This window comes from Peromyscus maniculatus, chromosome 7 (assembly GCF_049852395.1).
Source record: "Peromyscus maniculatus bairdii isolate BWxNUB_F1_BW_parent chromosome 7, HU_Pman_BW_mat_3.1, whole genome shotgun sequence".
In the NCBI taxonomy this organism is placed as follows: Eukaryota; Metazoa; Chordata; class Mammalia; order Rodentia; family Cricetidae; genus Peromyscus; species Peromyscus maniculatus.
The window spans coordinates 112,046,666-112,061,825 of NC_134858.1; the positions used below are offsets into that span (position 1 = coordinate 112,046,666).

Sequence of the window (15,160 nt, forward strand, 5' to 3'; positions counted from 1 at the left end):
AGCACAGCGGCAGGAAATACAGGGAATACAAATACAGGGAATTCCATTTTAAATAGACTAATAGGGGCAACTCTCTATTACACACACATACACAGTCTCGATAGACAGACAGACAGACAGGTAGATAGGTAGGTAGATAGAGTGAGTCTCATGTAGCCCAGGCTGGCCTCCATCTCCTGGTCCTCTTTGCCTCCACCCTCTGAGTGTTGGAATGTGCAGCTCTGTATATCTACTTTTTGTCTGGCACTTCCACACTTCTTGGTAATAAGATTTGAAGTGAGTGATGGCTCACCTGATACAAATCACTGAGGAGTTGAGGAGATGGCTCAGTGGGTGGCAGTGTTTGCTCTGTAAGCAGGAGAACCTCAGTTCTGATCCCCAGCACTCAGGTAAAAAGCCGGCCAAGGCTGTGTGTGCCTGCAGTGCCATCACTGCTGGGGCAGAGATGGACAGATCCCAAACGTTTGCTGGCCAGCCAGTCTAACCCCAACAGTGATCTTCCTGTTTACTGCGAGAGCCTGTCTCAAAAGAGCAATGGCCTCTAACCTCTGCATGGGTGCTGCTATGTGCACACAGATACACACTCACGTGCATACACCAGGACACCACATACACAGACACCCTCCTAGGTGAAGAAAGGAGAGGCGTTAGAGGTGTAATTAGAGAGAATGAGATCACGAAATTGAAGCAAATACCCATCACTCCCCTCATTGTAAAGAGGCGCTCACAATAGGATAAGCTAAACAAGAACTTTGGGACTACTGTCTCCTGGGGTCCCAGGTTGGGTCTTCTTGGAGAGGTTGCAAGGATTGCCACTCTGGCATTACTGTTTTTTTCTCAAACATCAGAGATATTAGTTTTTTTGGGGGGCAGGGGAGGGAAGAAAGGAGGAAGAGATCTTCAGTATTGTGTAGGTGATGGACTACTTAAATTCTGAGGCCCATCCCATGTCCTTTTTGCCCACACAGTCAAACCATAAGGGCCCTTTGCTTTCTTCTGTTTTTGGCTTTGTGACGCTTTAATATCAACTGTGACTTGCCTGCATTTGGCACAGTGGATGAGGCAAGCCTTATCTGGCAGCCTATGAGAGCTGGTACAGCTTGAGCAGTGATGCTCTTGTCCCAGTTTCCAAAGCCAGAGGGAGAAACCTCCTGCAGTGAGAGGAAGTGGCTCTCTGTTCCCCCAATCCTAGACCTCAGGAAGGTCCCCTCCCAGTCGAACCAAATTTTGGCAGAGTTCTTGTGTCAAAATACCCAACTGTGTCCTCAGCAAGGCCGGTGAGTAGGCAGAGGATGCTGACATCCAGACAGAAGAAAAGTAAGCAGAGAAGACACCAGGCTCCTGGGAGACAGACAGCTGAGGGAGCAGGCCCTGTCTTTCCTCTGGCTAGCATTCCATTTTCCCGTGCTTCAGCTGAATTAGAAACCAAACTAAACCAAAAACGCAGAGCCAGCTTGGGTACATCTGAGATGATCTAGTAGAACCTGACTCTGATGAGCCTCAGGAAGCCCAGAGTTTTCCAAAGTAAATCTGTATTTATATAACCCAGAATAGCAAGTGTGTACAATGCATTCTTCAAGGACTTATAGTTTGAAGTTATTACGTAGCCCTGGCTGTCCTGGAACGTGCTATGTAGACCAGGCTGGCCTTGAATTCCCAGAGATCTGCCTGCATCTTCCTCCCTAGTGGAAGAGCTAGAACAAAGGCCCAAAGCAAAGTGACACATTTTCAAGGGACAGCAGCAGGGCTGACAAGGCTCAACAGGGAAATCTAGGCAGAGAACCGCCAGGCAGAGGAGGTCAGAGCCTGCATGGCCTTATAGATCTTTAGAAGGTCTTTGGCTCGTACTCTGATTAAAATTAGGAGTTACAGGGCTAAGACAATGACTCAAGCAAGCACGAAAACCTAAATTTGGGTTCCCAGTCCCCACAGAACAAGTATGGCAGGCAGCATACCTGTAATCCAGGCACTGGTAGGGATTTGCTGACCACTCATTCTAGTCAACGGGTAGACCTCAGGTTCACTGAGGGAGCCATCTCAACAAATACAAAGCAAGTGAGCAAAAGACCAAACAAACACTGGCTTCTGGTCTCTATACATAGGTGCACACAAGTGCACCACACATGCATGTATGTGTGAACCTGAACATACATAAAATACATGAACATAAAATAAAAAAATGAAAGTGAGGAGTCACTGCAGTGTTTTGGGCAAAAAAGTGATATTGTGTGTATAATGTCAAAAGATCACTTTCTTGTGTTATTATTGAGCAAGGTCTCTGGCCCAGGCTGTCTTGAATTCCCTGTGTAACTGAGGATGATCTTGAAGTTCTAATCATCCTGTATCCACCTATAGAGTGCTGGATTTACAGGTGAACATCCCTGGTTGATGCAATGCTGGGGGTCAAACCCAGGGCTTCCTGCATAGTAGGCAAGCATTCTACCAACTAAGCTACATCCCCATCCAAAGATCATTTTAGATGCCGGTCTGAAGGCTTTTTATAGTAATTGAGACAAGAGATTAGAAGTGGTCCACACTTGTTATACAAATACCTGATGTAGAGGCAGGATGATCAGCAGGTCAAGGGTAGCCTTGGCTACTTAGCTACATAGTGAGTGTAAAGCTAGCCTGTGCTACATGAGACCCTGTCTCAAAAAACCATTGCCAATAAAACACCCCTCCACTCCCGCTCAGTCAAGCAACTATAACTAAACTCAGTGGGTAACAGAAAAACAGTAACCAGAAAGTAGGGGAGCAACTTGATGGGAGGAGCGCTTCAGCAGGAGAGGGAGGGAATAAGAGGAGAGGTGAGCATGGCTAAATCTCATTCTAGCCGTGCATGAGATAAAATAGCTAAAAAACGGATCACAGCTCACACCCAGAGGCTACCAGTAGACGAGTGAAAAGAAGCTGTATTGTGAGCCCAGCGGGGGTGATGCACCATCTTAATCCCACCACTTGAGAGAAAGAGGCAGGCGGATCTCTGAGTTTGAGCCCAGCCTGGTCTATAGAGTGAGTTTCAGGACAGCCAGGGCTACACAGAGAAACCTTGTCTCAGAAAAAAACAAAACAAAACAAAATTGCATTGTGGGGTTTTCAAATGGCTCATGGGTAAAAGTGCTTGCCATGCCAGCCCATGTAAAAGTGGAAGAAAAGAGCCAGCTCCATCCACAGAGTTGTTCTCGGATCTCCACATAGGTGCTGTAGCACCCACACGTATGTGCGTGTACACCACCACACACCCGCGCACAAATAAAAGAAGTTGCATTGTGGGTTTATGTTGAAGGTAGGCAGGCACAACAGGACTCCTCAGAGTTTCAGGTTTCAGTCTGAGGTTTGAAAGAAACAGAGAAGTGAAAAATGACTCAGGATTTGGGCCTGAGCCACAGAGGGTTGCTCTGTAGTGGAGAAGTGGGGTGATGAAGCTTTTATGGGAGTAGGCTAGTTTAGTTTGGGGTATGTTGAGTTTGAAATGCCTATTAAACATCTGAGTGGAGATGTGAAGTTGGTAGGTGGGTATATTAATCTGAATTCCAGAAGAATCTCTGGGCTAGAGAGATAAGCGTAGAAGCCTGTACCATATGCAGACATCCTTTGGTATCTGTATGGTGTGAGTGGAGATTGGTTTCAGGACCCACTGTGAGTACCACCATCCGATGATGCCAAAGTCTCTGGTATAAACAGTGCCATATTTGCATAAAATCTCTGCATGTCCTGGACTTTCAATTGGCTTGTCTCAGCCTTCCTAGTGCTGGGATTACAGGCTTGTGTCCCTCTATCCATCCTATGTTCTTTAAGTCTCAGCTTCTTCAGTTGTGGAGTGGGATGCTACATAGGGTCTCACAACTGCATTGGGGTTATGAAAAATTTGGCATCATTAAAGGGTTCTGAACAGGCACCTCCAAATTAATTAAAAAAAAAAAAAAAGTGCCAGGCAGTGGTGGTGCACGCCTTTAATCCCAGCACTTGGGAGGCAGAGGCAGGCAGATCTCTGTGACTTCAAGGCCAGCCTGGTCTCCAAAGTGAGTTCCAGGAAAGGTGCAAAGCTACACAGAGAAACCCTGTCTCGAAAAACAAACAAACAAACAAAAATCAAAAGCATAATGAATCCAAATGCTTCTAGCCCCGCTTACCTGTGTTGCATCAAAGGACTTCACCACAGCCTTGGTTCTGAACACACATGTGTACTTTGCATTGTGCATGCTATTATACTATGTAAAGCTAGTGAAAGCTGCCTGAGACACCTCAGCTTAAATCTGACACTATTTTACACCATGAACAAATTTTCTGCTTTTATAGAAATCAAATAGATTAATTACAGAAAAAATTTTTTTTTTCCGAGACAGGGTTTCTCTGTGTAGTCCTGGCTGTCCTGTAACTCTGTAGACCAGGCTGGCCTAGAACTCACACAGATCCACCTGCCTCTGCCTCCCGAGTGCTGGAATTAAAAGCATGAGCCCCCACTACCCAGTGGGGAAAAAAAAGACTTTTTTTTTTTATCATTTTTTTTAATTTATTTTACAAAAAAAGACTTTTAATATTTCTCTACTATCATTCCTCAGCACGTACCAAATCACTTTATCTTTGGATAGTGTGTGTTAGACTGTTTGATTTTTTTTTAAACTTTATTTTATGTGAATTGGTGTGAAGGTGTCAGATCTCCTAGAAACGGAGTTACAGACAGTTGTGAGCTGCCTTGTGGGTGCTGGGAATTGAACCTGGGTCCTCTGGAAGAGCAGCCAGTGCTCCTAACCACTGAGCCATCTCTCCAGCCCCTGATTTTTTTTTTTTACAGTTGCTATATAAGTTACTAACTTAACGTTTCATTAAAAAAAGTTATTAATACCAGGCAGTGGTGGTGATGCCTGTGACTCCAGTTCCAGGTGAGTTTTGGAGTTTTCTGGCCTCCAAATGTACCTGCATGCACATAGTACAGATATACTCAAAGAAGTGCGTGTATGCACCTGCGCGTGCACGCACAGTCTTTTTAAAAATCATTAAATGGGGGCTGGAGAGATGATTCATCAGTTAAGAGTACTGGCTGCTCTTCCTGGGAACCCATGTTTAATTCCCAGCACCTACATGGTGGCTTACAAGTGACTCCAGTCTCAGGTGATCCAACACCTTCTGGCTTCAGAGGCACCAGGTACTCATGTGGTATAGATACAAACATGTAGCAAACATTTATACACATAAAATAAAAAAAATAAAATCTTAAAAACAAAGGTGAAGACAGAAAATCACAGTACATAGAACGCAGCCTGGTATACGTTAGGAATTTATAAGTAATCATTTTAATCAGGCATCTTAATAGAGGAATGATACATATCAGTACTACAAAGTCATGGGAACACAACTTCCCTTTTTTTCTTATTTTCTTTTTGGGAGTGAGATCACATGTATCCCAGGCTACGCTTGAGTTGACTGTGTATCTAGGGAGAACCTTGAACTTCCCATCCTCCTGCCTCCCCCTCCCATATGCTGGGATTCTAGACCTATACCACACTTGGTGTATTCGGTGCTGGGGACTGAACTCAGGGCTTCATGCATGGGAGACTGTCACTCTACCAACTGAGCTCCATCTCCAGGCCCATAGGAATACAACTCTGACCTCAGTTTAAGTCTTTAATTAGCCATCTGAAGGCCTGACATTGTTATGAAAGTAAACCCTTCACAGACAGGGCAATCAAATCTGGAAACCACAACCCTGCGTATAAACACAGTTGAGAAAATGCTCTGAGGAAAGAGGACTGAAGCAGGAAAGCAGGGCAGAAAGTGAATCATCTCCAGACGGGCCACAGCTCTACAGAGCTTTCCTTGATGGCTGTGAATTGGGAGGTCCCAGGTTGTTTGGCATCATGAGAAACCTAGGATGCATGCGAGGGCTCCGGTTCCTTCCCTAGTCACAGTGACATGAATTTTGGCTCCAGGTATTCATTAGGGCTGCCATTACCAGGGGTTGGCAAGATATGGTTCAAAAGGTTAACAAGAGACAATTATTTAAAATAATTCACGAGGTGAGGTGGTTTTCACCGGTAATTCCAGCACTTGAGAGGTTGGAGGCTGGAAGATCATGATTGGCATCATTCACACAAGAGAGTCAAAGCCCGCCACAGCTATGTGAGACTGTCTCCCACATCAGTAAAACGTGCTGGGGAGATGGCTCTGTAGGTAAGGCATCTGCAGCTAGAGCGCCTGGGTGAAGATGCCTAGAATCCACAGAAAGCCAGACGAGTAGTGTTGCTATGTCAGGTGGGAGGCAAAGACACAAGAATCTTTGGAAGCTACAGGGTCAAGTAGCCTGGCAGATATGCAGTGGCAAATCACAAACAACCACAAGAGACCAGAATGAAAGAATGAAACATTGATTTTCTGAGAATACACACACACACACACACACACACACACACACACACACACACACACACACACACACAAACAGGGCTGGAGAGATGGCTCAGCAGTTAAGAGCACTGGTTCCTCTTCCACAGGACCCAGATTTGATTCCCAGCACCCACATGGCAGTTAACAACAGTTTGTAACTCCTGTTCCAGGGGATCCAATGTTTTCTTCTGGCTTCCACTGACACCAGGCATAGGCATGCATGTAGTACACAGACATACATCCAGGCAAACATCCATACACATAAAATAAAAATAAATACATCTTTTTGGTTTGTTTTTTGAGACAGGGTTTCTCTGTGTAGCCCTGGCTGTCCTGGAACTCCTCTGTAGACCAGGCTGGCCTCGAACTCAAGAGATGTGCCTGCCTCTGCCTCCAAGTGCTGTGATTAAAGGCGTGGGCCACAACTACCCCGGCCCAAAACACATACATCTTTACAAAAAAGATTTAAAAATAAAAACAATAGTTAATATTCGTTGAGCACTTATGATTTTCTAGAAAGTGTTTTAAACCTTTACATGAATCACCCCATTTAATTTTCCTTTTATACCAAACTTACAGTTAAAAACCTGAAACTCAAGAGAGGGTAAATCATGAGGTTACAAAGCCAATAAACTGAACTCAGATTAGCCAGCCTACAGAGTCTAGTAAGTGTCAAGTGACCTGCAGCAAATACAGTGCTTGGCGGTGGACTTTCTTGCTAGCGAAACAGCATTGTTCAGGTCACATGAACAAACGATCTTCAAATATGGAAAAAAATGTACAAAGCCAGACCATTTTCAGCCATTGCTCTTACAGGGTGCATGACAGAGCCTTAAAGCCATCGACTCTTTCTCGAAATGGCCCTCAGACATTCCAATATATTTAGCCAATAAAGTTGTGACAAATAATTATCTAGGTGCTAGCTTAGGTTCTCTGTGCTTGCTGGTGACGGTGAAGGTGACGGAAAGACGACTCGTGTTTGGGCCGGGGTGGGGTGGGGTAGGGTGAGGGTGGGGTCTTTTCAAATCTCACAGAGGACATTTCAGACTTCAAGATCAGAGGCGGGCATGGTGATGTGCACCTGCTAACCTCAGCACTTGGGACAAGCAGGCAGGAAGATTTAGAGTTTATCCTGGGCGACATTAGATTCCCCTCCTGAAACAAACAAACAAAGCCAGAAACCCATCAAGACCATTAACTGTACAAGCGCTGCCAACATTTATCTGTCATGCAGCTGCTTAGAAACTGGAAGAACCGGCTCCAGATGTGGGTCCAGCTTGAGGTACTCATCGTCCCTTGAGAATGCAGAGAGGAAAGGCCAGAAATCCAGGACAACGCTAACCTCGGCGGCGGCGGGGACGGGGACAGCCGGTTTGTACCTGGGCGCACAGTTAAAGGCTGCGAACCCCGCTTGGACCGACTGAATGGTGGGCAGCGCAGGATCCACGCTGGTCCCAGGTTACCGCCCCATTGAAGGGTGGGCGGCTGTGCCGCACACCTACCACACCTTGCCCTCCCTACCGCTGCAGCCGGGGTGACAGACAGGTGATGCACGCGGAGCAGCGTTCCAGCTTGGAGACCCAGGGAAAAGCAGCACCGCCACCGAGTCCAGCGACTCAGGATTCCGCGCACGCGCAGTCCCCCGGGCCTGGACCACCGCGCATGCGCAGCAGCGTCCCGCTCCTCCGGCAGCCCCGCCCAGGCCCCGCCCTCAGGCTTGGTTCCCGCCCCCGCAGGCGCGGTCAGCTCCAGAGCTCCGAACGCCCATATCCGGGTTCCCTCCGCCGCTGCTGCCGCCGCCGCCGCCGCCGCCGCCGCCTCGCTCTTCCAGCCCTGTCAGGAGTGGTGTGATTCCCGACCAAGATGGCGGCCGTGGGGCGAGTCGGCTCGTTCGGTTCATCTCCACCCGGGTTAGCCTCGACTTACGCCAGCGGGCCTCTGGCCAACGAGCTGGCGTCGGGCAGCGGCGGCCCCGCGGCGGGCGACGACGAGGACGGACAGAACCTCTGGTAAACGACCGCACCCCTCTCTGGTCCCCCGCGGGTTATCTCCTCGCCCGGGCGGACGCCTTCGGGATCCCAGAGCCCCGCGGGAGCAGGGAGCCGGGCGGGGCCTCCCGGGAGCTGGGGCCGGCGGTGCCCGTCCTCGGCCGGGCCCGGCCTCAGCCTGCGCTTTGCTCCCCGTTAGGTCCTGCATCCTCAGCGAGGTGTCCACGCGCTCGCGCTCCAAGCTCCCGACCGGGAAGAACGTGCTGCTGCTGGGTGAGTGCTCGCCGCCGTGCCCGGGGCTGCGGGGTCACCCATCCGCTCGCCCACTCCCTTTGTGCGGACAGCGGGGCCCGGCCGCGCCCCGCCTTCCCAGCCTGCGGCTGACAGCTGGGGGACAAGGGGGACCAGGTCCTCCCGCCTTGGACCCTCCCGTCCTTTCTCCTCCCTGGGATGTGGGGTGGCCCTGTCCTCTCCCCTGGGAGAGACAGAATGAACATAACCACCCAAGGGAATCCTAGTGATCTGAGCTTCTACCTAGACAAACGGGGGCAGTTTTTCCTTTCATAACAGAGATTGGTAGCAGGAGGGCTCCAGCGCAAATGCATGCCATTAATATTTAATAGCTGACTCTTTTGTGTAATTGACAGGAGCCAGAGACTGGGTCGTGATGAGTGTTATTTGAATCAGCGTTCTCCCGTTCTCTCGGCGCTGTGTGCTCGGGTTGCAGTTGGCTTTTTAACTGTCACCTAATAACTCTGAAATTTGTAAAGGGCAGTAGAACAGCGTTCTCATTGAGTTCCTTCAGCCGAATGGCTAGAATAAGGGAGACCTGTCTCTCCTCCTTCTCTTAGGTATTTTTTTATCTCTGCTGGCTGGAAAGGACCGAAGGCCAATAGACAATCCTAGCCTCACATTTTTGCAAGTTTTTCCAGCTCCAGGAGACATTTCTTGCTATCTTTTCTTTTCTCTTTCTTTTTTTTTTTTTTTAAAACACATGCAAGATATTGGAGTGTATAATAAGATGACAGATTTTAAAACTTTGATATGGGTGTCTCAAGACTTTAGACTCTTGAATTTTAACCAAAAGGCTGGGAAGCTGTGCCTGAAGAGTTTTTGTTATGTGTGCCTAAGAATTGCTACCTGAGAGGCTCCGCAGCTGACTGTGAATGGGTAGGTAGGAAGAAATGACTCATGTCATGTTCTATGACCGCCTGTCATTATATACGTACATCTCTGTGTTGTATAAAGCTGTGTTCAAGCTAGCTGGAAAATCAGCTTTGTACCTTACCTTTCTTTTCGTGTGATTGAAAGCACCGTGTGCAGATAGCCCCTCACATACTAACCGTGTGATCTTAAGCAAGTCGATTGCAGTCTGTAAACCTGGGTTCCTTCATCTTTCAAATGCGAGCTGTGGAAGTAACAGTGCCTGCCTCCTGGAATTGTGGGAGGGTCAAAGGAGACACTGGAAAGCCGGGCAGCAGAGACTGGGTGATGGACTTGAATTGCTCTCGTGCCTGCTGCTCCCACTGCGGTATGCCCAGTAAGCCTGTCCTCTTCCTTAAAACAAGACAGGACTCCTGCCTACATGAGCAGTATTGGTAGGGCAGAGGTAAAGGAGGGTCCCAAAGCAGCCAAGACAAAAGCCAGCTCCAGAGCATGCCTTCAATTGCTAATGCAGACAGATTACTCCTAATTGCTACAATGAATTCAAGACTGTACGACCCCTAGGACCCCCTTGAAGTGGATTCTGTTTTAATTACTCTGTTACATAGATTTCTTTTCATTTGAAACTCACCAGTAAAAAGTGGCAGTCTTGTTTCTTTCTGGTGTTTTCTAGATCCTTCTGACACTGGGTCAGTCTATAAGACTTGGTATATTGGAGGCCCCACACTCCTTCAACTCCCCTCTGCCTAGGCTAGATTTTCTTTCTTATGAACTTAATAGTTCAGAAAGCTCCATCTGGTGTCAAGTTATATAAGCCTGAAATGTCATGTTTTTCTTTCAGTACTATTAGGGTTTTCTTGAGTCTTTTTCAGCTTTGGAAAAAGCTAATCATTAATTTTCAAATGCTGTTTATGCAAAAATACAGTTACTTTTCCAAAATTCCTCTAGGGAGTTCTTAGAGACATTTACTTATCAGGTGTTACAGCAGTGTTCAGTCTGTGGTGGTAGAGGAAGGAAACACACAGTAGGTGTGCAGTTGTCTTTGTTATGAGTTTGAGACAGTCAGGCCAGGGAGATAGGTGCTTGGCTCTGTTATGTCACTCATGAGTGAGGGTGCTGTTTTGGAGTCTATGTTCAAAGAAAAAAGAAAAGAAGTCTGAGCTCGTTAACAAGGCTTTGTATTTCAGAATTCGCCTAGTAAGGAGGGATGATGTAGGCCTTTGTCTGAATCCCTTGCATAGCCACACTGCATAGCCACACACCACAGTTTAACCCTTAGCTTGCTAGTTCACCTCTCCTCCAGTAGGATAAAGGAGTCAGAACTATATGAAAGGGATTAGCAAAAGCATTTCCTTTGCCTTTTAAAGATTTATTTTTATTATTTCAATTATGTCTATGTCTGTGGGTGGGTGGCTGGGTGGGATTATATACACATGAATGCAAGTGCCCACGGAGGCCAGAGGTGTCAGGGGTCCCCTGGAGCTGGGGTTACACAGGCAGTTGTAAGCTGCCTGATACAGATGCTGTGATTCAAGCTCAGGTCCCAGCAAGAGCAGTGTGTGTTCTTAACCACTGAGCTGTCTATCAAAAACATTTTCATACACATCTCATCTACAGGTCTATCGCCCAATCTAGAAGGTAGATGGTAGCACCAATTTATAGACGAGGTGATGGCATTTAGATACAGTTAAGTAGGTTCTCCAGACTCATACTGTGTATTAAGGGTCCTGTGTGGTGTTGCCCTGGTATAGCTTTCCAACTGGATTGAAGTCCCTTCAAGGAAGACAGTGCCATATACAAAACTTACTAGTCATTAGTTATTTTTGACCCAAAATACCAGTAATTATTTAAAGGGAAAAAAAATCTGGTCTTAATCCAGGAGGCTAAAGCATGAGAAACATAAATCAGGGCTGTATAGGGAGACCTTGTCTTTAAAAAGATTTGATGGTGAGTGCCTGTTGTTCCAGTATTTGGAGATTCAGGCAGGAGGATCAGCAATGAAAAGCCATTCCCAGTTACATATTAAGACAACAGCAACAACAAACCAAAAAAACCCAAAGCAAACCAAGAGTGAGGGCTGGAGAGATGACTCAGTAATTAAGAGCACTTGCTGCTCTTGCAGAGGGCCCAGGACCACATGGTGGCTCACAGCCATCTGTAATTCCCGGTCCAGGGGATCTGACACCCTCTTCTGGCCTCCTCACCAGGCACACAAGTGGAGCACATACGCATGTGCAGGGTAAACGCTCATAAACGTAAAACAAACAACCCCCCAAAAAAACCAAACAAAAAATAACTCCTAAAAAACAGAACAACAACAAAAAATACCTAACAGGAAAAGATGAAGAAAATCCAAGTGCTTATTGGGCTTTTGGATGTGGCTTATTGAGGGATATAACTGGTCATAACACTTGTAAATAAGCAGATTTATTAATCTACTTAGGCCTGACTCATAGTGAAGCCCAGAAGGACTATGATAGTACTTAATCATTCTACCTATATCTGTATCTTATTCCTTTTTTAGTGGGGGGTGGGGTGGGTAGTAGGGATTGAACCCGGAGCCTCACGCATAATAGGCAGACACTTACACTGAGATGATCCTAAGCCCCTGAACTATTAACTCTTCTAAGGAGCAGGGATTAAAGATCACCAGGGTTCTGTAACCGTAGGAAACATGTTTTTATTAGTTATGTCAATGCTGTTTTCTGGTTTAGTGATTATGAGACTATGATGCCAGTAATAGAATGATACAAAGAAGAGCGTCTCTCATATCCTGAGTTGAGGATTAGCATGAAATTATGTGTTTAGTATATGTTATTACTAAAAAATATACCAAATATAAAATGTTATGAGGTTCAGATGGCATATTGTTATCTTAAAATAGGGCATGGGGCTGGAGAGATGGCTCAGTGGTTAAGAGCATTGCTTGCTCTTTCAGAGGTCCTAAGTTCATTTCCCAGCAACCACATGGTGGCTCACAACTATGCATTATAAGATCTGTTGCCCTCTTCTGGCATGCAGGTATACATGCAGACAGAACACTGTATATATAATAAATAAATAAATAAATCTTAAAAAGAAATAGTCAGGGCTGCTAGATGGCACATGCTTTTAATCCCAGTATTCTGGAGGCAGATGGATCTCTGAGTTCGAGGCCAGCCTAGTCTACAGGGTGAATTCCAGGACAGCCAAACTACATAGAGAAACCCTGTCTTGGGAAACAAAAAGTCAAGGCCAGCAAAGTTTTCTATAGAGGATCAGATACTAAATACTGTATGCTTTGTGAGTCATATAGTCTCTTGCAATTCCTCAGTTCTGCTCTTTAGTCCCCAAACAGCCACAGATAATACCTGAATGAATGAAACATGGCAGTGTTATATAAACTGTCAAAACAGAGAGCAGAGCTGCAGGAGTGATCGATACAGATTGGTAGAATGGTTCTTCAGCTGCAGCGAAGTCCACTGAAAGAGAGTGCCAGCAGAAGCACTTTGAACATTCAGGACAGTACCTGGACATGGTGGCATACACTCCCAGTGCTTGGGAGATGGAGACGAGGATTGGGAATTCAGAGTCATCCTCATTGCATAGTGAGTTAGAGTTCAGCCTGGACTACATGAGACTCTTGTCTTAAAAACAACTTAAAAAAAAAAAAACAAAAAAAAAACCCAAACAGCAGAGCCCTGAATTGTTGGGCAAATCTATCTTCTCTGGCTTAATAGATCACCTCTTCATTCATTTCTTCAGCAGTTTTAGAATTACACTGTGCAGAGTCATCCAAGGAAAACTGGGTTGAGACTCCCTTTCTGCCCTCCAGAAACGTGAAAAGTCCTGCGGAGAGATGATAGAGTAGCAGGAGTCTGATGAAATGTCAGTGTGAAACAGCGCCCATGAGAAGGCGTTGCTGGAAGTGCACTGGGGAGGAGATGGTGAGGGACAGAGGAAAGGTATGAATACCTGCTGAGAAAGGCCAGGGACCGCAGGTATGGTGGAGGAGTCCACCTAGGGGCCGGGCAGCTTGGAGGAGACTCTGTCTGTCTTTGGAGGCTGTGGCATTGTGGACACCACTTCCTGACCAATAAATTGAGATAATTTCATACTTCATGATATTAAAAGAACAAAAAGACATTATGTCTAGAAACCTTTAAAGTTGGAAGTCACTAACTTAAAAGCTGTGCATGTTTCATGCTAGAGAAAGAAAAATAAAATGTTAAAAAAAAAAAAAATGAAGCCAACTACCAGGCGTGGTGGCGCACGCCTTTAAATCCCAGCACTTGGGAGGAGTGGCAGGTGGATCTCCGTGAGTTTGAGGCTAGTCTGGGCTACAGAGGGAGTTCCAGGTCAACATAGTGAGAGGTCTTATTGGAAACAAAACAATACAAAACCAAAACCCAACACAAAACAAAAAACAAAACCAACTACATATATATCATATAAGTTATTTATTTATATAACTATATTTAAATATGCATTATCTGTGTGGTGTGGAGTGAGGACAACTTTGTTGAGCCAGTTTTCTCCTACCTTTGTTTAGTTTGAAAATTGACACCATTTTTTATTATGAATTGTTAAAAGATATTGCATCACAACCAAGTTTTGTGTTACATATTTGTGATCTGAGCATTCTGTAGGCTGAGGAATTTAGTTTGAGACCAACCTGTGCTAGAGTTGTGTGCCAGTTGGGCCACATATCAAGATGCCCTTTTACAACAGCAAAAAGCAGTGAATAAATAAAACAATAAGAACAACAACATAAGAAGCAGATTATGGCATTTAGGTTTTTTTCTACAAAACATTTCCTAAACTGAATGGAAAGAGGTATTTGTTCCAAATACGAGTCATTAAATAAAGCCCTTGAGTCGGTGTATGCTAACTTACTTGCACATTTTTATGACACCCAAAAGGTCTAGCAGAGTAGCATGCATAAGCGTGTAAAATCAGTGTTGTTTGAAAATAAAGCTGAAACTCCCAGAAATTCTGCAGGAGCCCACACATGGGAAACCCTTCCACCTTTATGTGTGATCCAGAGATCAAACTCAGATTGTTGGGCTTGCTTGGCAAGCATTTTATGTGCTGAGCCACCTCACCAGCCCGGCTTTATCTTTCTGTATTGAATAATAGTATATTTGGCTGTATCGTAATTATGGTTGATTACAGGCCATTATTGTTACATCTTATTTTCCATGTACCCATTATTATCTTTGGAATAAATCCCTCCGAGTGACATTGCTAAGTAATACATACCATAGCTTCTGATAAAGAGCCTTTAGTTCAGTAAGACTTTGACCTCGGGAGCAGAGGAGCTAGTGACAGCCATTGGGATCAGCATTTACTGGCCTTGGTGTTTATTGAATTAAACTGATTTTTAATTTCCTTTTAATCAGTCTGTGAGAGTCAGAAAAATAACTGAAACTAAGTTCTAAATTTCATGTGATGGGAACTATGCTGTTATGCCAGTTACTCGTGCTGAGGGTCTCCCAGGTGATGTGTTGTGTAGTGAGTGTTTCTGCTGTTTTACAGACAAGGGCTTTGTGTCTCAGGCTTCAGTTTCACTAGTATTCAAGACTGGCTTTGTCTGTTTGCTCTACAGATACTCCTTGATGCTTCTGAGCATTCATTCTGAACAG

General features: G+C 45.6%; 1 protein-coding gene across 1 annotated transcript in view; it reads left to right on the forward strand.

Moving 5' to 3' along the window:
* Positions 1 to 8,018: 8,018 nt before the first annotated feature.
* The window catches only part of Dync1li1 (dynein cytoplasmic 1 light intermediate chain 1), a 33,412-nt gene continuing 26,270 nt past the window's right edge, over positions 8,019 to 15,160 (forward strand). Inside the window, exons 1-2 of the mRNA XM_006970257.4 lie at positions 8,019 to 8,393; positions 8,572 to 8,645. Coding sequence (XP_006970319.1) covers positions 8,248 to 8,393; positions 8,572 to 8,645 — 220 coding nt within the window. The 5' untranslated portion in view covers positions 8,019 to 8,247. The remainder of the gene's footprint in view (positions 8,394 to 8,571; positions 8,646 to 15,160) is intronic.